At 42.9% G+C, this 24,733-nt stretch overlaps 1 protein-coding gene across 2 annotated transcripts in view; it reads left to right on the top strand.

Annotated features, from left to right (window-relative positions):
- Positions 1–24,733, top strand: part of Prkn (parkin RBR E3 ubiquitin protein ligase) — a 1,140,372-nt gene that overhangs the window by 750,278 nt on the left and 365,361 nt on the right. Inside the window, exon 8 of one of the 2 annotated variants that reach the window (XM_028772727.1) lies at positions 13,756–14,108. The exons of the other annotated variant lie outside the window; for it this stretch is intronic. Coding sequence (XP_028628560.1) covers positions 13,756–13,853 — 98 coding nt within the window. The 3' untranslated portion in view covers positions 13,854–14,108. Of the gene's footprint in view, positions 1–13,755; positions 14,109–24,733 lie in introns of those variants that run through there. 2 annotated transcript variants of the gene reach the window in all.

Genomic DNA, 24,733 nt, shown 5'->3' on the forward strand with positions numbered 1-24,733 from the left:
AAGAAAGAAAGAAAGAAAGAAAGAAAGAAAGAAAGAAAGAAAGAAAGGAAGGAAGGAAGGAAGGAAGGAAGGAAGGAAGAAGGAAAGAAGGAAAGAAAGAATAGGCTCACAGGCCTTACAAGTTAGGAGACAAAACAGTTTAATTCTAACTTTTAAAAATAATTATATAACCTATGCTTGTGCTTTTTTTTATTAGTAACCTACTAATTTTAAATATGTGAGTCAAATTATATTACTTCAACAGCCCTGTACTTACAGAAAGAAATTAGCTATTATAACCAAAGCAGTGAAAAATCAAGGGATGTCAAGTGAGCATTGCAAACAAACAGGTAGAATCATTGGGTCTTTTTAAAAGGTGAAGACAATTTGTGTGTGTGTGTGTGTGTGTGTGTGTGTGTGTGTGTGTGTGTGTGTGTTTAAGATGAGACAGGACCATGGGAGTGGGTGGTATGGGTGACTACCAGAACAAACTGGGGACAGGCATAACCACACATGGTATTGTCTTTGACAAGATTCAGCAGGAACAAGAGTAAGGCTCTGGGCCTGTGGGCAGTAGAGCCTCCACCTTGTCCTCCTCTAATGTTACCCCAAAGTTCACTCCCAAAGGATCTAGCCAATCCTGAAGCTGCAACAAAGAGAGTGCAGACAAAGGAATATGGAGAAGCTCTCCCCTCTGCGAATACTGAAGTTGTTGGAGTTAGAGAATTTGGCAATTGCATCTTACTGGCCCTACCAGGAATGGCCTCTGAGGCCCAGCCGTATGTCCTGCTGACTTCCCTCCTCACGGAAGTGCTGCAGTGATGTATAGCTTATAATGCATAGTCAGGCATTCATGCACAGTAGCATTGCAGACATGATTACTTCTGCACCTATATAGTGTACAAATGCACACATACTAAGCACTCTGCCTGTTATTTTATTGCTCACACAGACTTGTGGCCTGGCCCCTTCCTTCTTAGGTTTTCTGAATTTGTGTTGAATTTTACTTTTGAGTGTGTATGTGTGAGGGTGTCTGTGTGTGTGGTATGTTGTATGTGTGTGTGTGTGTGTGTACTGAGGTCAGAGGTTGGCATTAATTGTCTGTATTATTCTCTACCTTGTTGATCTGTTTGCTTGCATCTTGAGACAATGGCATTTGCAGACTTACTGAGCCTAAAGCTCACCGATTTTACTAGACTGCCTGGCTTAGTGGGGCTCAGGGATCCTCTTGTTCCCTCTTCTCCACAACTTAAATTACAGGTGCAGCAAGTGCTTTACCAACTGAGACAACTCTATAGCTCTTGGTGGTCCCGACTTCTCAAGAAGTAAGCTATGGTCCTGAAGGTGTAGCCTAGCCTTCACGTAGAATCTTTGTGAACAGAATGGACTCAAGCCGGGTAAGCATGTGGGGACCCCCCTCCCACTTCTCTTTGCCCAGCCTTCATTGCAAATGTGGCCTCCACTCATGGAGACTGCTTGGTTCATTCCATCCTGCCCATCATCACGTGCAGCTTAACACTTAACCCACAGGTAGGGAAAGACCACAGAAAACTTTTGTGTTTTCAGCCAAGCAACTACCCCCTATCCTCCACTTAGAAGCTGGGAGGGAGACTTTCAACACTCAATTGTTGCCACATAGAGAGGGTTCTCTTCAGGGAGGAACCCCAAAGAAGCAGAGGCATATTCCTCTCCAGGTACATGGAAATCCAGCCACCTCCAGCTAAATCCCATCTCTATAGAAGGTACCTGGGTCTTAATAAAGCCCCCTGGCCTGGACTAAGGCTCAGCAAGCAGCTGGTCATAATTCTCTGGCACCCCACCTCGGGGCCAGGTATAATTAGCACCTACAAAAATATTAATCATTTCTCAGGCAGAATCAAAGCATGGATGAGCATGTTATGTCAAAATTTCCTTTAGATTACTTTTATGTTCTATTCTCTGGGTGCACAGGGAAGTTTATAGTCTGATTTTCATCTTTATGAACACATCCATAGTACACAGAGTAACCTAAGAGAGTGATAGGAGGGTGGCAAAAGAAAAAAAGAAGAATGCAAGAAAAATGACTCTCTCTCTCTCTCTCTCTCTCTCTCTCTCTCTCTCTCTCTCTCTCTCTCTCTCTCGGCTGATATGGTTTATATTTATGGAAATTTTTGAGTAAATATATTGCACCATCACTGGGTCCTATGAAATGTCTCTCTCTCTGGACATGTGTGGGTGGTAGGAGCTTCCATCAAGCTTGGGGAAAGAGTACTTAGGCGTGTCTTAGATCCACTGTAAGAGGAAAAGCAGACAGGCATGAGCTCTGAGAAGCCCAAGTCTCGAAGATCAGTAACACAGGTGAATCAAAAGCACCATAAAAACACAATCAATAAATCCCAGCAATAAATCTGAATCCTTCCTACGATTAGTTAAGGATCAGTATCCAGCATCTCCAGGAACAGAACCACAGAGCTCATATTAAGACATGTTTGTTAACTACAGGCTCACCTGTCACGGGAGAATTCCACCAAATTCCATTAAACTCTGGGGCTCCGCTCGGTAAATAGCCACGAAAACACCAAGGCACTTAGAGCAAATCCTGCCTCCCCTGCTAAAACCTCAGATTACAGCCGGCTAATTACCACGTTTTGCTTCCGCCTCCTGGGATCTGCACAGGTAATTAGAACTCCCGAGCTCTTCAGCTGTAATCCAGGAAGGAGCGCTTAACGAGAAAGGATTATGCACCACTAATATCGCTGTGCCCACGTGTCTTCTACAGTTAATTGTTTCAATTAGTATCTGGCTGCACTGCAGAATGCCTTGTGACTTTCCGTGGGTACACAGCCTCCTGTCATCCGTGCTCCCTGTCCTCCTCTAGACAGCCCGATGAGGATAAAGGAGGCCACGCCCCTCGACGCCTTGCTCTTCCTGGGACTCCATGGTAGATCCCCATTCAATTTCTTTCCTGGCAATAAAACTGTCATCAAACGTTACAACGTTCATCATCCCTGGCATGGAGACCTCCAGGGTAGGGAATTGATGACAATCTCTTTTTGTCAAAAGACTTTTAAGATGTATTCAAAGCAGACAGTGACAGTGCTGGAGCCTTATGGGTTCAGTCTCTGGAGCTTCAGAGCCCAGCAAACAGTATGCACTTAAAAATGCTCATGGAATCCACACAGATTCACACTCTTCATACATAGCAAGTCCGTGGCTAGTGTTTGCTGAATGCTTCAAAGTCACTTGAGAGTGTTTCCTCAAAATAATGATAAATCTACCAGCATTTACACACAAAGTTGGAACTTTTGAGTTGTAGTTGTATTTATGGAGATATCTGTTAGTTACTGTGTCAGCTTCAGTGCTGAGGACATACAGTGTGTGTGTGTGTGTGTGTGTGTGTGTGTGTGTGCCAAAAGTACCTTTGACCCAAAAGTCACAGCGTTCCAAAGTTCCGATATTTCATCCCTCCTTATATTATCCTTGTATTCCTTTGTCTCTCTGCCTCTGTTCCATGTCTGTCTGTCTGTCTCTCTCCCCCACCCTGCTCTGTGTGTGTGTGTGTGTGTGTGTGTGTGTGTGTGTGTGTGTGTGTGTGTATCAAAGGATCAGGCTTCTGGGGAGAATCTGACTGTATTCTGATAGGTTCTATTGTGAGGGAAGAACTTTACCCCCAGCCAAAGGTCTCATGCTGCTGTGAGGCCCCATAACTTTATCATCTGATAATAAACCAGCCATTCTCCTTGAAGAAGGGAAAGGGAAAGTTCTCAGCACAGAAGGAAAGGGGCAGAGCAAAGCGTCCTAGGTGTTAGTAACACATAATTCTCATGTCAGCTCTACTCCAGGAAATGCCTGGCCTCCCTGTTCCCTGCTTCCGTCAGTAGAAAGGGGTACTCGGAGAGGACCAGTGATTGGAAGTGGGGTAGACAGGGGTACTCAGAGAGGACCAGTGATTGGAAGTAGGGTAGACGGGGTACTCAGAGAGGACCAGTGATTGGAAGTGGGGTAGACAGGGGTACTCAGAGAGGACCAGTGATTGGAAGTGGGGGTAGACAGGGGTACTCAGAGAGGACCAGTGATTGGAAGTGGGGGCAGGGTGTCTCATCAATATGAGTGTCTCTTACTTAATCCCACTGCTTTTTTTGTGAGGGCTTCTTCCTCTACTGGCCATAGCACTGGGGACCTCTGAAAGGCTCCCAGCCCACAGAAGTTTGCAAATCACTGGTCTGCTTTGCTTCATTATCATCCTTATTAAACACACCCTGGACTGCAACAGTCGAACTTTGTGTGACCAACTGGGAAAAAAAAATTGGTCTATAGTCTTCCCATCTAGCTTTGTAGACACAGCAGCTGTTACCTCCTTCCCAAGGCTTATCATCTGACCTGAACTGTCCCCTGTATCACACACACCCTCTTCCATACTGGCACCCCACACAGGTACCAATGTGTGTGTTGCCTTTGCCTGGGTGACCAAATACAAAGCCTGCCTGTAGTGAATCTATGGTGTTTCTAAAGACTACCCGCTTCTCCATCCAGCTTTTTCACTGGTAGTTCTCTTAGACATACCCACACTGAAGGTCCCCAAACCTCATGCTCTGCTGCCTTGATTAGACCTTCAGTGCCTTTGAGAGAAGAAGTGAATCTCCTATCACTGTCGTATTCTGCATAGTATCTACATTAGACACTCTTACGTTGCTGTGGGAAAACCAATATGACCAAAAGCAACTTAAGGAAGGAACAGTTGGGGCGGGGGTCTAGCGTTCTGGGGTGCTAGATGTCCAATAATGATAGGTAGGACATAACAGCAAGAGCAGGAAGCTGAGAAATCAGATCTCAACCACACACAAGAAACAAAGAAAAGGGCAAAATAGAAGGCTATAAACCGTCAGAGTCCAGGCCTAGTGACTATTCCCCCCAGCAAGGCTCGATAGCCTAGAGGTTCCATGACATTCCCAAACAGCTCACACACCAGGGAAGGAACAGTATACAGATGCATAAGCCTGTGGAGTCATTTCCCACTCAAACACCTACCATGTCTTTCCAGGGTCTTAACTATATTAAAATACACATAAGCTCCCCAACCAGAAGACACTCATTCATATCCTGCCCTGTTACTTACTGCAGTGTGACATTAAAGCATCTCAGTGGCTCCATTTGCTTACCTGCCAAATATATATAGGACTAATATCTCCCCCCAGGGCTACTTAAGATAGCTAAGTTCTTTGAGCAATGACTGGCACTCAGTAATCTGAGTTGCTGATGCTATCCATCCCTGCAGTTAAAGGAGCTAGCTACTCTAAAGGTCGTCTGCTGAATGCTGACCTAGATCCTCTGGTGCAAGACCCCTTCAGGACCTTTATGGAACGTGCCTGCCCAACGTCATTCCTAAGGTTCGGAACATCACATCCAGATGGAAACAAAATGGGATTTGGAGACAGAAGAACCATGAGTAAATGCTCCTGCAGGGATGATCCGGCTTTATAACCGTGACCATGGGAACTAATTATGTGGCCATCTTTTCCTGTTACTACTACCATTAATGTTCTTAATTCATTAATAGAGTCTCTAAAGAGTACAAAGAGTTAGAAATACTCTGCAAAGGTGGCAGCAGATTCTATAGCAGATACTAAGTAGAAGTTTAAGTACACACATAGACTATGTTGTCTCTCTGTGCCATGCATGACATTACTGAATGAAGGTAAAAGGTATGGTGGAGAAGGTTCTCCACCATACCTACAACAGCTTATTTTGTATCTGAAACTTTCACACCTTTGAAATAAGATTTCCTGATGGCCGTAGCTGGAACAGAGATATGAATGGCTGACTCAAAATGGTTGCCTTTGGGTAGAGAATTAACAGAACACTTTCAAAAACGAGGTGAAAGGTTAAGTCTCAAACCCTGGGACAAATGGCCCAGGTACAACTATGGTAGTAACTCTTCCTAGGTATGGTGGAGAAGAAAGTTTATTATGGATAAAAGGCACAGTATAGCCAGAGGCAAGGACATCTGGAAGAGTCCAGAATGGACATGGCCATAAACCATTTGAGGAAAAAAGGGAGAGTCAGACCAACAGGCCCAGGGGGGTTAAAGAGTGGATGAAAAAGACAAAGTAACGAAAATGGTTGGATTATATGAGGAGGGGTAGCTGGGAGAAGTGCAGCCCAACCCCTGGACGAGAGAGTTGGCCTAGAGGGCAGGATAAACTAGCCTTACCCTTAACAGTTAGGGACTGAGGGATGCTGGGAGAACAGGGCAGCCAGGTAAGCTTTGATATGTTAAATAGACACCTGGGCCATTTGTTTGAGACTTAACCTCTCACCTCGTTTTTGAAAGTGTTCTGTTAATTCTCTACCCAAAGGCAACTATTTTGAGTCGGCCATTCATATCTCTGTTCCAGCTACAACCATCAGGAAATCTTATTTCAAAGGTGAGAAAGTTTCAGATACAAAATAAGCCGTTGTAGTATTAGGTTTTGAGGAGTACAGCACTTGGCTTGTACAAAGTGATATAAATAATTAGCACAATTCAATTAGCTGGGATGGGAGAATGTCCAGAGCAGCTTCAGAACCATGCAAGCAAATTTAAAGAGCAAAAAGTAAGCTTTGCTTTTATATGAACCACAGGAACCATCCAAGCAGATGAGCTAGGAAACAGACTGAGGACTCCCAGTCGCTCCCCCTCGACCCTCTCAGGAGCTTGGAAGATCCTAAGCTAAACTCTGGGGCTCTTTGGAACAGAACTTCACAATCACTTGTTAAAGCAAAGACACATTAATAAAGACGTGTGCATGCAAACAACATGTTCTTTTTCTCTGGAGCAAACCTGCAGCAGGGTTTACTCAGCTTTTTAATGGTTTGTTTTCTTAGAATTGTCCAGGATGGGATCTGTTCAGAACTACAGCTGCCTGCCCCTCAGCATCCAAAAAATGGGTTCTCCATAAATAAGCCAGGCTACCCAAACCAAAGATGCTCAGGTCTCTTACAAAGGATGCTGTAAAATTGTTCATCTTCCTGTGTACTTGAAGCCATCTCTAGATTACTTATACTGCCCAACACAAATACTTATAATAACGGGTTATTAACTGAGTAATGTCAGAAAAACACCTCCAATGCAAATGCAGTCTTTAGAACGATCCTCTTGTTTGCCATTGGTTGAATCTGAGGATGGGAACTCATAGGCACAGGAGGCTGATAGTATGTGCATGTGCCCCCGCTCCCCTTCCATTAACAGAAATTACAACATCTGTATCAGAAACACAGTGGGTCTAGTGGCGTTCCTGGGGTGGGGTTCCTCATGAACAGGTGAACCAAACCTCCCTCCTTTCTCTGCGATTCTTATGCTAGCAGGGTATAGGAGTCAGGAGAAGTGCGACTTACACACTGCGGAGAGAATGTTTATTGGTTTTTATTATTAAGATTTATTTATGCATATGAGTACTAAATTTGCATGTGTGCTGCATAACAGAAGAGGGAATCATACCGAAGAAGGTATCAGATCCTATTATAGATGGTTGTGAGCCACCATGTAGGTGCTGTGAATTGAACTCAGGACCTCTGGAAGAGCAGTCACTACACTTAACCACTTACTGTTTTTAAGAAAACTGGGACTACAACAGCAGGTGAGAAAGATCCCAGAGCAGGCAAGCAGGCAGAAGGTCCCTACTCTCTGAAATGTTAATGCTAAATCTAATCTTTGGGAAGAAACCTTCATTAAAACCAGCAAGTTTAAATGTACTCAAAGCTTAATTCTGTGGCAGTAGTGGGTTACCAGTTTGTGATAAAGTATGGCTTGCTGCACATGGACCTTAAGGACTCATACATCAACTATCCTAGAGCAGAAAGCTAAAGAGACTCAGAACCAGGATGCATTTTAAATATGGGTTCTTCCCACCTCGATGAGCATCCTGGGGTGGGGAGTGGGGGTCTTGCTGTCTTTCATCCATTCCTGTTAAGTGCAAGAAAAGTGCATACTCTGCCCTGTTATTGTACTGTGGCTACCCCCAACACACAACACACACACACACCAGCTCGATGTGTCCTTGCATCCAGGAGAGCCATGCTGGGGAGCCATGTCCCATTCTTGCTTTCCAAGTTGGTCAAGGTCCTAGTGGCCATCAGTAGCACACATGAAGATGGCTAAAATGCTGTTTGAAGACAGGATGAAGGCAGTACGCAGATAAAGCATGAGGAGCACTCTGAAGATGGTTCTTATTAACTAGAGATGTCAGAGATAATGCTTTGTCCGAGGCCAAGAAGGTGAAGAATATTAGTCCACGTGTACACTGGATTTCACAGCTATAGTATCAAGGACCAGTGTGAAGTCACCGGCCAACTTCTTGGTTATGCTGTGATCAGTTATCCTCTCAGATCTCTCATGAGTGACCTCCCCCTTGCCGACTTTGGTCATAGAGATGAGAATCTTTATTTGGGCTTCTGGCCAAGCATAGAACAGCCACTACTGTGTCAATTTTTTTTTTTTTTGGTACTTTCTCCCATGTTTTGACATTTTTTTAAATGTCTTGATCTCTTTAGAGATTATTTACATTCCAAGACTTTATTTCTGAGGGCTTCTACCAGGGTCCTTAGAGAAACCGCAAGGTGTCAAACCACTGAATAAATCTATTAGAATCTCTTCCTGTGTGAGCACTCTTTTGGAGAAACGATGTAATTGACACATGCCTGGAAGCCTTTTAGGTGGGTAAGCCCAAGAATAATGTCACGAGCACAGGTGACACACGGCTCTGGACAACATGGCATGTGTCGCTTGTCTGACTTCATGTGGGGATTTGATTATTGCTGTGGTTTAGGTATAGAGTATCTCCACGCCCAAAGACTCAAATACTGAAGGCTCAGTCCCTAGTTAGTGAATATAACCATTGAGAAGTCATTGGCTCTTGAGGGATCTGACATGAAATGAAATGAATTGATCTGTTGATGAAGACCTGATTTAACTGCACTGTTGGAAAGACCAGGAAACCTTTAGAAGGACGGGCCTAACTGAAGGTAGATCGTCTTGTATACATGGACCCCTCTGTCAGTCGCTCTACTTCCCGTCTACCACGAGGTGAACCACTTTGCTTCATCTACCATGTGCCCCACCCAGGCTGTTCCACCTCAGCACACAGGGTCCCACAAGCAACAAACCCAAGTGACAATAGACTAAAACTAGGCACTGAAATAAGCCCCTCCTCCTTCAAGTTGAGTATTTATGAATTTTGTCACAGCAGCCAAACTCTTCACAGTTACAGTGTAGACGCATCATGAAATAGTCACCAATTATTTCTAAATGTATCCCCATTGTTCCTTGACTAGAGCAATGATAATTTTAAAGCTTTCAACCCATTAAATCAGGGGAAATGGTGACAAAGATTTGTGCATGCAAAAAGCCCACCTTTTCCATGAGTCAAAGCAGAAACTACTTGTCTGTTTCTTATAACCACACAGGACTACTATCTGTCTCTGATAGACACCTTCCCTCTTCACCGTTTCACCAGAAGTTATTGCACTGATAAAGTCTTCTTTAATGACCACCAGGTGAAGGGTCAGGCTATGATTCTCCCTGCCCAGTCATCTGTAAAGCGTGTGCCACAGAAGGACTATTCCGTGCACCTTCCACAGCAAAGCTGCCTGACAATCATCAGCCATTTGTTACAGCCATAAAAGCTGAACTTGATTCAGCTACCACATCCAGTGTCTAAATGTGTTCATCAATATTGCAAAGAGCCTATTCAGAATTACTGCTCGAAGACTTAGAGACAGCTCACCCTCATGAGAAGAATGTTGTGTTCAATAGAGTTATGTGTCTTGCCCAGATGGCCAGAGGCTTGCCAAGGTAAACTGAAGCAGGTAATCCTGGGGTCTCTGTGAAACTGAGGCCAGGCATGTAGCAGTAGTTGTCTCAGAGAATGGAAGAGCTCGTGTTTCGTGGACTTGGCCGGTATGGTTTCCTAAAGAACACCCTCAACAATGGCGTCCTACATACTGTTTGTTTGTTTGTTTGTTTGTTTGTTTGTTTGTTTAGAAAGGCTTTATCTGTGTAGGTCTGGCTGTCCTATAGACCATGCTGGCCTCAAGTTCAGAGATTCACCTGCTTCTGCCTCCCAGGTGCTGGGATTAAAGGTGTGTGCCACCAGACAAGAATTTAATTGAAATGTCAAGTTGCTTTGGGCAGAAATCACATGAAGTCAGTTTAACAGCACTGACTAACTCCAGCTGATCTGAATGCCTCAATGGGAAGACACATGTGTGAATGTTAAAAAAAAATAAAACAAAACAAAAAAAAACAGACGTGTGTGAAGGAAAAAGCAGAAGAAACACAAATGGCCACTCCATGAACACTGTTTACCAGACAAACATCTTCCAGGGACAGTAGCTTAGGAAAACAGAACCTTGACAGTGGGGTGGATTTGAGAGGCTCCCATCAGCCCTCCTTCCTCTTTCTGGTTAACTTGGCCATATGCAGATGTAGGTGATACTCCTACTTAATAACACACAATTTAAAACATGGAAAGCAGCAGGCCTTTAGAATGCCTCGTCTTTCTTCATATACAGCTACAGCAAGAGGAGTCACCAGTACACCAGAGGGGACTCACCCACTGCTATCTCTGTATTCCGAGCTTGTGAGTTGGACCTTTAGCCCACAGCTCCCTGACTGCTCCTCTTTGCTGCCGGTTGCTGGTGGCCACTGTTTTCAGTATTAGTAACCACTCCTGTAACACTGTCTGAGCCTCTGCTCAGCGACTTGTATGACAGCCCTGGCAAGATCAACCAGTGGGCAGATTTGCAGCCAATAAAATCTGTCATGCAGGTTGTCAGCACCCAAGTTGAATTCCTCTCTTAGAGGTGGTTGCAGACCAGTGAGCTTCCTGCTGGGCTGCCCCATCTGCACACCTAAGATGGATGTGGTACTGCACACATGGACTAGCAGGGAAGCAGCCTGGCATCTAGAGGGTGTGTGTACAAGTGTGTGTGTGTGTGTGTGTGTGTGTGTCTGTGTCTGTGTCTGTGTCTGTGTCTGTGTCTGTGTCTGTGCAAGGACACTTTTGCTTCAATATTCCCTAATATTTGCTCTGTGCTATAAAATAAATATTCTTTCAGAAAAGCCTGTGGTTCTGGGATCAATATCTGGACTATTAGTATTCATTTCTGTTTTACAGATCAACCCTGTGACATGGACATATGAAGAAGGACATGCGAAACTTAGTTAAGCTATGAAAAATAATCATATCGTTGTGACAACCTCCCTCTCTACAAGTCACTTGTTGGTTATGTCTTCATTCCACTTTGATCTGTGAACTATCAGAGGAATGAAGGTGTATTGTGTGTATATGTGTGTGTATGCATATGTACATATGTGGGCATATGTGTGTAGGTATGTATGTATATGTACACACATATTTATGTTCTGTGAATGTTATTATGGTGGGGCTGTGTACATGTATTATATGTACATGTGTGTGAAAGCCATAACTTAGCCTCAAACATACTCTTGGATGGTGTTATTCCCCAGACACTGACCATCTTGTCTTTCACTGGCCTGGGCTCACCCATTAAGCAAGGTTGGCTAACCAGCAAGCCCCAGGCCTCCTGTTTCCATCTCTCTAACACTGAGATGACAAGGATGTGTTACCATGCTCAGCTTTCTTATGTTGGTTCTGGGAATTAAACTCAGGTCTTTATGCTTGTGTGATGAGCACACATCACTGGCTGAGATACCTCCCCAACCCCAAGGAGCTGTGACTTTTGACTTCCGCACTCAGATCTCATCTCTGCTGAAAACTTTTACTACATTCTTAAGGGAACCAGTCACTATGCTAATTTTCTCTTGTTGTAGTGTAATGGATTACTGCATACATTTACTTTCCTGATCCCTCATTGTCTACGAGCCAGGAACCAGGCTTGTGTCTCTGGGTTTTCTGCATGGGCGATAGAGAGGGTCTCTGCCCATCATCAGACTTTGAGTTCTGCCTTGTACAACTCTCATAGGCTGTACCTTGTAGAGAAGAAGTAACTTGTCTGAGAGGAGAGGTTACTTAGCCTTACGACAAGAGCCATTTGTGCAGGTCCTAATCTGAAGAGTTGCTTTCTTAAGTAGTAAAATTTGCAGTGAATGTTGCTTTTCCTGAGACTAGCCATTTGTTCAGGCAACATGGGTCATTAGGAGTTAGGCACCAGACATCTGTGTAAGACATGTAAGTCACGAGGGGTGAGGCTTGCAGTGGCCTAGTTGTCCATGAGTGGGAATTTTGCTTTTGTTTTTAGCCTTTGTCCCGAAATCAACCTAAGTATGCTCGTAGGAATTCTTGCTGGCTTAGAATGAACATACTGGCCGGGCGGTGGTGGCGCACGCCTTTAATCCCAGCACTTGGGAGGCAGAGGCAGGCGGATTTCTGAGTTCGAGAGTTCGAGGCTAGCCTGGTCTACAGAGTTCCAGGACAGCCAGGGCTACACAGAGAAACCCTGTCTCGAAAAACCAAAACCAAAAAAAAAAAAAAAGAATGAACATACTGAATAAACATACTCTTGGATGATGTTATCACAAATTGAGAGAATGTCAGCATAGTCCCCAGCCTAAGCTGAGAAGTGTTTCTTGTACAGAATAATGCAGGCTGGTTCGTTCTTCCCCTAGGGGCATCGTAGTGAACAAGCTAAGGGAAGAAGCATTGGTCTCTAATCATCAGGGTTTTTTAAAGTTAATTATTTAAAAAGCTATGCCAAACTAAGCAACCATGTTGTAGTTTTTTTGTCCTGCTGTTACAGTCACACTGCTATCAATTTTAATTTTACTGTGTAGGTGTGATTCAGTGTTGTCTTCAATAATACAGGGGCAGTACAGTAAAGTAAGTCTGAAGGTGTTCCATTACCTAACAGCAGCCATTTGCCATTGAATTCATAATGAAATTTTACTAATTTTGCTTATTTCTAAGTTTCTTATAACCTGAAAAATAAGCAGAGGAGAATAAGGAAACAAAGTATAACAATGAAAAAAGTGTAATAATGTTTACTGGCTCTCTGGGATGTGCTAGGCATTGTAAGGGTTATCAGCTGAACCTTACAGTAATGGTTAGTGGCTCCTTTTACATAATAAAAATAGAAATAGAGATATAATAATTAATTTGTTCAAATTAAAAATGTAAGAAATGAGACTGAAATAAGAAGTGAACCCCAAGCATCACCCTATCCCAGGTGTGGTGGTTTGATGAGAACCCCAGTAGGCTCATTTATTTGGATGCTGGGTCCCTAAGGGTGGGCTTTGAAGTTTCAAAAGCCCCACCTGCTGCCATGCTTCTCATCATGATGGTCATGGACCCATCACCCTCTAAAACCATAAGCAAGCCCCCAATTAAATGCTTTCTTTTTAAGTTGGCTTGTTCATGGTGTCCCTGCACAGCAATAGAAAAGTTGCTAAGGCACCAGGGCCTGGTCAGAAGCCACATGGTTCAATGGGGTTTCCTCAGAGACTCACAAGAGTTTGCTCACAGTAGCACTGAGTGACTAGACACCTTTTTCCTTCTTCTCTGTTGTTGATCTCTGCGTGCCTGCATTAATCACAGACTTCCTATTATTTCCCACATTTGATGAATTTTAAATGCTAAAAGAGATAATTCCTCTGATCTTTTATACCCCATAGGAAAATGACATTTGGAGAATCACATAATACTATAGCAAGCAAATATATGGAAAGAAGTGGTCATTGTTCCCAGAATTCAACAAATCCAAATGCATATGCTGCTGAGATTATTTAAATACCTTAAAATGAGAACTTAAAATTATTTTTAATGGTTTTCTGTGTCCTTACAGACTTGCCATTGGCTGGAGGAAGTATCAAAAATATAGGCTTCAATTCATTTGGAGTTGCCCTAAATTTTGCAGAAAGACTGAAGTCCAGGTCTCTGTAAAGAAGCACGCATACTTTGTATCCAGATAGTTATAGCTGGAGGGGTGATTGAAAAGCACTTGTAATCTGGGTACGTTGAGTCACACCATATAATCACAATACTTGGGAGTCTGAAACAGGTTGATTGTCAGGAGATGGAGGCTATTCTGGGCTCTATAGTGAGTTTCAAGTTTAGTCTACAAAGTAGTGAGACTGTGTCTCAAACCACTTCTCATGAAGAAGAAGAGGAGGAAGAAGAAGAAGAGAAGGAGGAGAAGGAAGAAGAGGAGGAGGAGGAAGAGGAGGAGGAGGAGGAGGAGGAGGAGGAGAAAATTTTGGAAAACAATTTTTATAGCATTAAAGTGCATTGCATATCTATGTATGTATAAATCAAATTTAAATAATAAAAATGTGAATTTTAAAAATACTTATTATAAGAGAAAACAATTTCCATCACTATGCAGTAAAAGCATATGCTGAATCTGCTGCCTTTGGCTTCTGTTGGTTTTCCCTCTTTTCCCACGCTGTTTATACAACAGGACCAGAAGTCCAGGCTTAGAACCCACAAGCATTCAACAGTCTTAGTCAGTGTTCTATTGCTGTGAGGAAACACAAAAACAAACAACAGGTTGGGAGGAAGGGGTTTATTGGGTTTACATTTTCACATCACTGTTCATTATCAAAGAAAGTCATGGCAGGAACTCAAACAGGGTGGAGGCAGGAACTGATGCAGAGGCCATGGACAGGTGCTGCTTACTGATTTGCTCAACTGCTTTTTTATAGAACACAGGACCCCTAGCCCTAGAATGGTGTCACCCACAATGAACTGGACCCTCCATCCATCAATCACTAATTAATAAAATGCCCTACAAGCTTATGCACAGCCAGATCTTATGGAGGCATTTTCTCAACTGAGGTTCCCTCCTCTCAGATGACTCTAGTTTGTATCAAGCTAACATAGAACTATTAAGCATAAACACTAAAAACCAAAAATGTTCTCCTGTCCAAGATTCCACAAGGTTGCCTTCTTCAGTTTTATGCCTTTTACCTTAATTTGATCTTTTCCATAAAAGGAAATTAAAACTTACGTACCTCTTCTTCCTATAACATTAAATTTGGACCATTTTCCCTGTGTTGCCAATAGAACTGGAGACTAGCTCTTTAGTGTGTTTATGACAATAGTCACTTACGTAGTGAGTAATCAATGTTCCATTCTTGATCCGACAAGAACCAAATGTTTAAAGCCTGATAGCCATACTTTCTGAAGCAGAATACTTTTCCTGCAAAGTTCCCAAGGCTCCATTACCATGCTACTGCCCCAATGGAGGAACATGAGGCTCCCAGATTAAATCCTGCCATCTTGGAATGAAGCTTATTAAGACACAGGATGTTTACAGAGAGGTGAAACAACAGGATATTCTAAGCAGAGATGAAACATCCCATTATGCTGGAAAGCTTCTTTTTTTTTTTTATAATTTATTTTTTCTCAAATCGTAATTCATTCACACAGGGGTTATAAACACAGAAAGGCAGGATGTAGGGAAGGGAATGACACTGGAATGTGGGTGTTCAGGGGAATACAGATATCTTCAGAACCAGGTATTGGCTGGGTGAAGGTTCAGGGGACAAATCACTATGACTCTGCCTATGACTCGATTGTCCTTATCTAAGTTGGTATTATCTGCCAAGGCTACCTATTTACAAGGTCTATGACTACTCAAGCTTGTAAATTTCCACAAAAGCTGCCTGTTAACATTAGCTTATAGCCATCTGTTTCAATGTTTTTCCACTGAGACCCAAGACTTGGTGTTAGTATACATGTATGACAGGCCTATTGCTGATTTTAGGCCTATGGCTGATTTTAGGCCTTCAGTGGGTAAGCAGGGCTGCCCCTGACATCTCCTCCCTTCTCTAAGTATAGAAGGGCTGTGGCAATTCTAAACTTGTGAAGGCGGGGATAGAGGCCTGACCTCCAGTATTTGAAGGGGACCTTGTAATGGCTCCCATACCCCTGTCGTTGTCCAGTGAGGCATGAGGGCCATACCCGTCCCGATGTCTTTTCCTGGAGAGGGGATACTTTTGACATCAACCCCTGTGCAGTCAGGCTTGTCCCTCAGGGAACCCAGAGAGATATTTTTATCTTTTATTTATATTCCCTTGCAGTGCTTAGCCTCGCAGCCTAAGGAAGAATTCAGATCGACTGTCAGAGGGGTTTCTGGGTGGCCCCTCTCTGCTTGGTCTAGGGGCAGAAGTCCCTCTTTTAGGTTGGGTGGAGATGGGTTTTGGAAACACCCTGTATAAAGTAACAACCTCATCTTGAGTCTCGTTGTCCTCCATAGCTAACTTATGATAATGTATCTGAATAGGTTTTGCTACCAAATTATTTATCTGTTGTATCACAGAGTTAGTCCGCCTATTTGAGGGCCAGGGACCAGCAGAAATAAGCAAAAAGAACCCAAATAATGGTCCCAAGATGGGAGGAAATAGGGTTGACAACCTTGGAGAGGCTGAAAACCAATTCTTGTACCAGCATTCATCTGTCTCTTTCTCTCTCTGATTTTTCTTAGGGCCTTCACTACCTATTTCATGCTCTCTTTAACCCTCCTTGTCTTGTCTATGTAAAGGTAACCTTCTTCTTTAAGGGCTGTACACAGTAAAGAGCTGTACCCAGCCTTTTCTATTGTAATAGAGTAAATCAAGTCCAATAAGGATCTTTGCGATTTTAGGAGGTCTCTTCAGACAGCAAAACAAGGAATTTCTTCAGATTAGTGATGTCAATCTCTAGCTGTTTGATGTTCTTGTCAGTGGCCCTTCAAAGGTCTGAGTAGTATAAGTTTGGAGGCCAGCATCTGGATTAGAACTTCTAACAGCAGACATCACAGGTGATTCATTTTTACCTGGGATGCTGCCTGAGTTAAAGCTCCTGGGAGTCCCTCTTTCTCTCGGTTTTCTGGGGTTGGATACAGAGCTGCCGCCTGTGACTTGCTCTATCGCTGGAAAGCTTCATAACACTGGAAGTAAACAACTAAAATAGCTTCAGGAAGTCCCTGAAACTGACCAGACTCACTAGCCAGGTCCCTCAAAGTGTATATATAAACTGTAAAGACTGCCGAGAGTCACTGTCAGATTAGACAAGCTGCAAAAGGTTACTCTCAAACAAGCTGAGCTGCCTAGAAGAGACTTAGACCAGCCAAGAGGCTACATAGAAGCAATAAAAAACAATGAAGTACCTAGAAGAAAGTAAGACCATTTAATCATCCTGGGAGAGGCTCAGACCAACTGAGCTAACCTAAAAGGATGTTCTCTAACCTGTTGAGCTGAGTGCAGGTTTGTGCAGTGGATTCCAGGTTCCTAGGTTTTGTGAGCTGTCACCCATACTTTGGGTGGCTTTGGAGATACAGCTTTGAATCATATGTGCACCTGTAAGTAGTTCTTTGCCAATATTCCTGGAAGTAATGTTAATAAGACTTATTGGTTTGCCAAGTTGTACTTTAGTGGTGTCTCTACTTTGGCTTACTTGGGGCCAGTAGACATTTGTCCGTGTCTCTTCAGCAATAGTGTGTCACAACAGAGGGGAATGCCATTTGTATTTTAGAAAACATATAGCATGACTAAATTTGCACATGGTCAACACATGAAAATGGGGAAAGAAGAGCAGATGGTTTAGACAATATAGATGTAGACAGTGTAGCAGGGAAGCAGATATTCTAGACCGTATGACTCAGGATACCCCACAACAATACCCAATAATGTATGTGATAACTTCCACTCATGCTGTCACAGCCACCAATGTGTTTTATATGTATATTTGATATTATATATATATATGTATATATGTGTGTATGTATACATATACATATTTGCATACATATGTGTGTATGTATATATATTACAGATATATACATATATGTATACATGCATGCATATATGCATACATATATGCATATATACACACATATATACATACATATGTATGTATATATATGCAATGTGCTCATAATCTGTCCTGTTTGTTCATTTCAGCATCTTCAGCCACATTCAACACTCTTACTCAGTTGGTCCCCATTTCCAACAGTATTTCCTGTTTTCAGCATGCATTGCTGAGCTTTTGAAAATTTCATTTCTGATTTGTAATCAGCAACATTCACATCTAATTTGTCCTTAGCATTTCTTCAGCTGAAGGCTCTCTGAGGATCAGGCACATCTGAAAACCTTCAAATGTTTTCTCAGTCTAAAATGCAAATGCAGTGAACAAAATGAAAGAAAATATATATTAAAAATGAATCACATCCTTAGGAATTTTTATGTTTCAGTTAAGATTAAAAATAAACTAGTTTATCTACTGCTCCATGTGTGAAATCTTAGCCTAACTTTTAAAACTGTTAGATGCTTAGAAACACCTACCATTTTTATAGTCACTGAGATTTCCAAATAACTGGAGATAGCAGTGCAGTGGGCTTTGCCAGTAATTCTGTTTCCTGGCATTACCCTCCAGATAAATTCCACCCATGGGTGGCATACATCTGCGTGCGGGTGCTTCCACTGTGTGCTGCTACCCTACCCTGAAGACAGCTGTCTCCAATGAATAAACTTATCTCAATGCTGCAGCCCTGGAGAGAAATCTTCTCAAGTTTTACCCTGAAAGTACCCTAAAAAGTCTGTTTTCAGACTGAAATTTTCTTTACTTATGGATTAGTTGCTAACTCCTTGTATGCCCATTACACACAAGCTGGACATCTTGGTCCTTCCAGAGAAACAGACTTAGGGTTTTTAAACTGGACCAAAACAGGAAGGAGACTATCACAACACATGAACCAGTTACAGGGTGGTTTTCAGCTATTGATTCTCCTACCAAGAGACCTGTTAGAACCAAATGTAATAACAGCTTCACTTACTAAGACAATTATTGGGATAAGGCAGGTGACTCAGTCAGCAAAATGCTTGCTGTGCAAACATGGGGATCTGCATTCAGATTCCCAACATCCATAAATCCAGTGGTAGGTGTGTTTACCTCTAATCTTAGGGCTAGGTTGGAAAATAGACAGGGTAACCTCTGGGAGTTGCTAGTCGGCCAGCCTGTGGGTGAGCTCCATGCTCAGTGAGGAACTTGTCCCCCCCAAAAAAGGTGGAGAGAGATTGATATTGACCTCTGGCCTTCACATGCACACATGATCTTTCTGGACACATCTGTATGCCCTCCCCCACCACACACATGCACAAACTACACAGACACACAACACACAAGCACATAAAATATAACCACTCCTTCATAGATACATAAAGAAAAATACATACTTTAAGAAAAAAATTCTATCTAAACAGTCTCTTTTAAAAGTAAGTATTTTTCTCTTTAGTTATTTTGGCCCCTGGGCCTTATGTAAAGTGTGGTTTGCGTCCTTCTGATGTTACATTATGGTGTTCATCAGAGTCCAGGTAGAATATAGAATATCCTATATAGAAGTCACTGTGAATAATCATGAAGTCACTTAGTTAAAGAATAGCATTACAGATCTCAGATGATACAGTTGATTGCTAACTCCTTGTGTTATATTTCATGGGAAGGGATGGAGGAAGGAAGACTAATTCTCCTCTGTTAATGAACTCCTTCTCTTTATCTCCCCTTCATTTCCTTAGCACTGGCATTACAAGCTTTTAAAGTGAGGTCTTCAGCCCTAAAATCTGTTTTCATAAAGGTGGTATGCCCAAAATCACTTTCTGAAGTTTTAAAGAGATAATATTTTAAATAACAAGACACAGCAATGAATAAGCTCCACTTCAGAGAGACCAAGAAGAGAAATCAAGTTTGTAAGCTGCAGATTGTCAGTCACTGCCATGGAAACTCCCTGATTTATCAACCTCACAACATCTATGAGGAAGGATAGTCCCCACGGAGCCTGTTGCTGTGTTGAGATGTTTGCATGCAAAACCATTAACCAGACACCTGGAATGCCAAGTTTGGGGGTAGAGGTCACTCCAGCTCTTCATGCATCCACACCATTTAGACACGTGACCATTTCTAAAAGACTGAGTTAGTTTGACTGAACCAAGTGGTCAGCATGGTAGGTGCTCTCTTTGGTCAGTTACATCATCAGTATTTTAATGAGTTTGTGTTTCTGCACATGCAGCTGCATTGGGCATGCCTTTGTATCTGAAAGCAGTTCCCAGCAGGCCTTGTCATCTGTAGCCTGGGACTAGAGGCTGGATGCTGCTATGTGCTTTACTGAAAGGGAAAAAGATCAGGAGACTAGGCCCAACATGCAGACCTAGCACTCCCCCTCCTGCGCTTCGTTGGAGAATGCACCCTCACCTGACAGTGGGAGCTAATGTGTTCCACTGCGGGGGGTGGAACACTTGAGATCTGAGATGGATCTCCCCCCACCCCCCGCCTGTGTCTGGGACCTGAAAATAGGACTCTGGTCGTGGGGAATTGCAAGTAGCAAGCATCTGGGTGGCATGCTGAGGCTGATGGCCCTCGGCAGCCTCCCTCAGCGTCTCTTAGTGCTTTCTCATTCAGCACTGTGGAGACCTGGTTCCTTGAGGTCTGACAGGACAGGAAGGGAACTGAGACACCAAGGTCGTGCTTGCTCTTTGTGACTTAGAGACAGGATCTGGGACAAATGAAACCACTTTGCAGATGTAGATCCTAAGTGTTTCAGGGGAGCCTGTGAACCTTCAGCACAGAAAGACAGACAAGTCATCAAGAGGGGCACGCACCTAGACTTCATTCTGATCATTTAGGAAATAGAATTGTGGTCCAGCTTAGAAAAACAGACAGAAGCACCCATCACCTCCTCCTTCCTTTGTTGATCTTGTTACTCTTTGCTTACCTTGTTTCTGTCTCTCACAGTTCGGATCGCCCGCGTCAGATTGTGAGTTCTGGATGGGACTATTATTTTGAGAATGTGACTGGTGGAGATGTATTGGGGCCCTTAGCTGATCATCTGTGAATGATCGATTCATTCCCCCTCTCATAAACTGTATTCAAATAATGATCCCAGAGGGACACTCTCGAATTTGGAAGAAGGGAAGCTGACCACAAATGTGACTGATTCCTTGGCCAAAAAAAAAAAAAAAGACAAGAACAAAACAGCAGAAAGAAAGCAAGCTGCACTGATTAAGCACCTGCTGTGTGCTAGAGAATACATTAGGCGTTCCCACAGGTGTTCCTTTGGCACCCTTTATTCACATGCAACAACTGAATGGTTTCTGTTATTCCAGGCATTTCTCTATTTATCCATCCGTGCCTTACTTGGGTCTTTGGAATTCTTAGCAGACAGAGTTTGCCAAAGCACACTGAATGATACAGCACATCTTTGAATCCACTAGGGTGCTATTTTTACATAGAGTAAATGTCGTTTCTATTATGTGAAGCGAACTAAATTTTATTTCAATCCCTCTCCGCAGGAATGAGAGTCTCCTAGCAGAGACCCAGATTTACAAGCACACTGACGGGGCCTCAGACTACCAGCCCTGATTTGTGCATGGCAGTCAGTGCCCTCATTTCCAGCCACTCGGCACACCGCCTTCTCCCAGCGTCATGGTCATTGAATGGGCTGGAGTAAATGTGAGACGTATTTCATTTGAAAGGAGGAAACACAGAGCTGCTGTAGTTAACCTTCTGCTCTGACAGTGTACGGTAGATCAAACATTCAAGAGCAGTGACGGGAGCTGGGACACGCACAGGGACTCTTTACAGTGTGCCTCAAGTGCCAGGCATGGGGACTGTCAGAATCATCTCACTGTATGCACGCTTCAACCCCAAAAATGAAGAATTTTCTCTAGTTCATGCAAGAGGAAGCTAAGAATTAAAGTCAATTGATCTTCCCAAGATACCAGAGCCCTAAAGGACTCCAAGTGCTTTCAAAGCTTTGTGGGGTGGGAAAGGGGGGCAGGGTGTGATCTGCTCCAGTAATGGCTGTTACAAACTAAAGAATCAAGATACGTGAGTCTCACAGTGGGTCAAAGATGGAGGATGGTTGATGAACACAGATGTTTCCATAATGATTTCTGCCTCAAATGATTAAGGCTCTACCTGCCCTAGACCTTCGGCACAGTGCTGCTGCCTCTGTTGTCAGGAATCCTTGTAGAATACAGAGGAGTGTTTAGGCAGCATTCTCTGGTACCTAGTGATTCCATGATTTATCAAGTACTGGCTAATGTGAGTAATGATAAATATTCCTTTATCCTGAATTGACTTCCCTCAGTCACCCTAGGATCTAGGATGGCAGTTCTCAACCTGTGGGTTATGAACCCTTTGGAGGTTGCTTGTCAAATATTTTACATATCAGATAGCCTCAATATCAGATATTTATATTATGATTCATAACTATAGCAAAATTATAGTTAAGAAATAGCAGCAAATTATTTTTATCGTTGGGGGTCACCACAGCATGAGGAACTGTGTTAAAGGGACACAGCATTAGGAAGGTTGAAAACCACGGCTCTAGGAACTAGACTGAGGTTACCCTTCCCATTACCCCATATAGCAGATAATTGGATTGAAGATTAACTAAGACACCTACAGTATACACACACACACACACACACACACACACTCACACATTAATCCTCTGTCATTTATTCAAACACCAACTTCTCTTTTAGTATTATTATTGTTGTCCAGGTGGTTTTTACCATCCAAGAACCTCTGCATACATAGTCCCCAAATTTAAAGGTAAAATACTATTTATTTAATAATAAATTAATTAGTTAATAATAATATTTATATACTATATTGATATATAGTATATTAATATATACTGTAATTATATATTATAATATTAATAATATCTGTTTAATAATAAATTTATTCTATAATAAACTTGGAAGAAAAATAAACCTGTCTTAGGTCACTTGCTCAGAAGATTGTTATAGCTGGGTATGGTAGATATACTGTATATACACTATATAATTATATATAATTGATCTTCCCAAGATACTGGAGCTCTAAAGGACTCCAAGTGCCTCCAAAGCTTCTATAGATTTATATACAACAGGAGCTGTGATAGTAAATGGCTGAGTCAGAATGAGTCAAGCATTGAGTAGATGCTGACAATGGGTGTAACTTCACTGTGAGCATGAAAACCATGCTGGAAGCCTTCCAATGGGGCTGCCTTACAGAGGCACCAATATGGCTGCCACTGTGGTATGTCCATACACAGGTCCTTCTGCCTTTGTGGAAATCCAGAGTTACTATTGCTTGGATCAAAAGCTAGCATTCAGTATCACTGTTAATCACTTCATGTGGAAGACAGAGACCAGTTCCCCTCTGCAGTAACAAGACATGGGGTCCTCCAAATCTAAAAGACGTACCACCTACCCTAGTGTTGTTGAGGAGAGAGGAATTGTGGTCAAACCGGCATCCTTACATGTTATAAAGCACTCGCTGCGCAAAGAGCATGACGCATTGAAGGCAGTGGAGAAGGATTGTAGTGTAACTGAGCCATCTTTCCTTTCTCTGCCTCCTAGTCCCCTGCTGAGAGGGTCTCTAAAGAGGGAACAGCCCTGGGAAGCATGTACCAATAAGGACAAAACACCCCAGGACAAGTAGCCTGTGAGCGTCCATGAATATGGTTCTTGGAAAGCATGTGACATGATTGCCAAGGGCCTGGACTGTTTCATATAGCTGTTTTCTCATGTCTGTGTTCATGAGGGAACTTTTCTTCTTACTCTTTCTTCCCACCTCAACTTGGAACTTTAGTAGCTCCGCTACCCATTGGCATAGGTCATTCTGTTCCAAGCTACAGCAGTACGTGTAGAGGTGTCATGTTAAGGATAACAGGGCCAGCGTGAGGGAGGATGACTGCTGTCTCTCACTAATCTATGGGTAGACTTAATAATTTCTTTTTTCAGTGTAACAAACTGAACAAATGCACAGAAGCTGGTAGAGTAAATCCAGGACTTCAGAGAAACCACAAACTAGATAAAGAGAAGGTACTTCATGGACCTTTGGAACAAAGGTGTGCCTTCAAGCTACCTTCCTTATACAGAGCCTGTTAGAAACAACATGGGGTATGAGTAGGACATAGAGCAGCCAACATAGCCTAGGCACCCAGGGGAAGCTGCGGGACCTCAACACTGAGCCAGGGAAACACAATTTAACTGATAATGGGGAACTCTTTACCCATCAGATTATCACAAACATTTAACGTCAGAGAATCAAAGGTTCCCCAGTGTGGTAGCAAATGGGCATTCCATACACCTCAGGGCATGATGTAAATTTATATATCTCCTTTAAAGGGCAGTCTGGTGGTGTGGATAAAATATAACTTAATCACTCTGTGATCCAGCAATCCACTTTCCACCCATTGAGAAAAATACATCTTCAAAGGGAGCATGTGGAAGAATGATCGTTACAGTCTCGTGGTTACAGAGAACCCGAAATGGCCAGGAACAGGAAAATGATGAGGCCAGCCACAGAGGGTTTACACAGCATCACTAGGCTCTAGTTACTGAGAAGAGGCATCCCATTGCACTCAATGGCTCTCTATGACCTTTGTAATATTTGACAGTGAGCCAGGAGCAAGTCCTATAATCAGCACACAGACAAGCCGGGATCTATTTCACAGGGCGTAGCACACCCATAAGCAGACCAGCACAGCCTATCCCTCCCACAAGGGACACTAACATGATCAGGAGAGCAGGAAAGCGAGCTGTGTCCAACACTAACTTACAATAAAAATAAATGAATAGTAAATAGCTCCAGATGAGAGTGTAGTTGGTATTCCCAGGGGTGGGGAACTATAGAGAAGAATATTAGGTAAGTTACATTTTTTAGATACAGTTGTGAGGAAGGTATCTTAACTGTCCTTGGAATGCTGAATTGCATTCTGTGGTGGGCAGCTACAAGGCTAGCTCAAACAGTGTCATCTTACAGCTTGTGCATAGCCGACTCTAGCCCTG

The sequence above is a fragment of the Grammomys surdaster genome, unplaced genomic scaffold (genome assembly GCF_004785775.1).
Source record: "Grammomys surdaster isolate TR1022 unplaced genomic scaffold, NIH_TR_1.0 218, whole genome shotgun sequence".
NCBI classification, from domain to species: Eukaryota; Metazoa; Chordata; class Mammalia; order Rodentia; family Muridae; genus Grammomys; species Grammomys surdaster.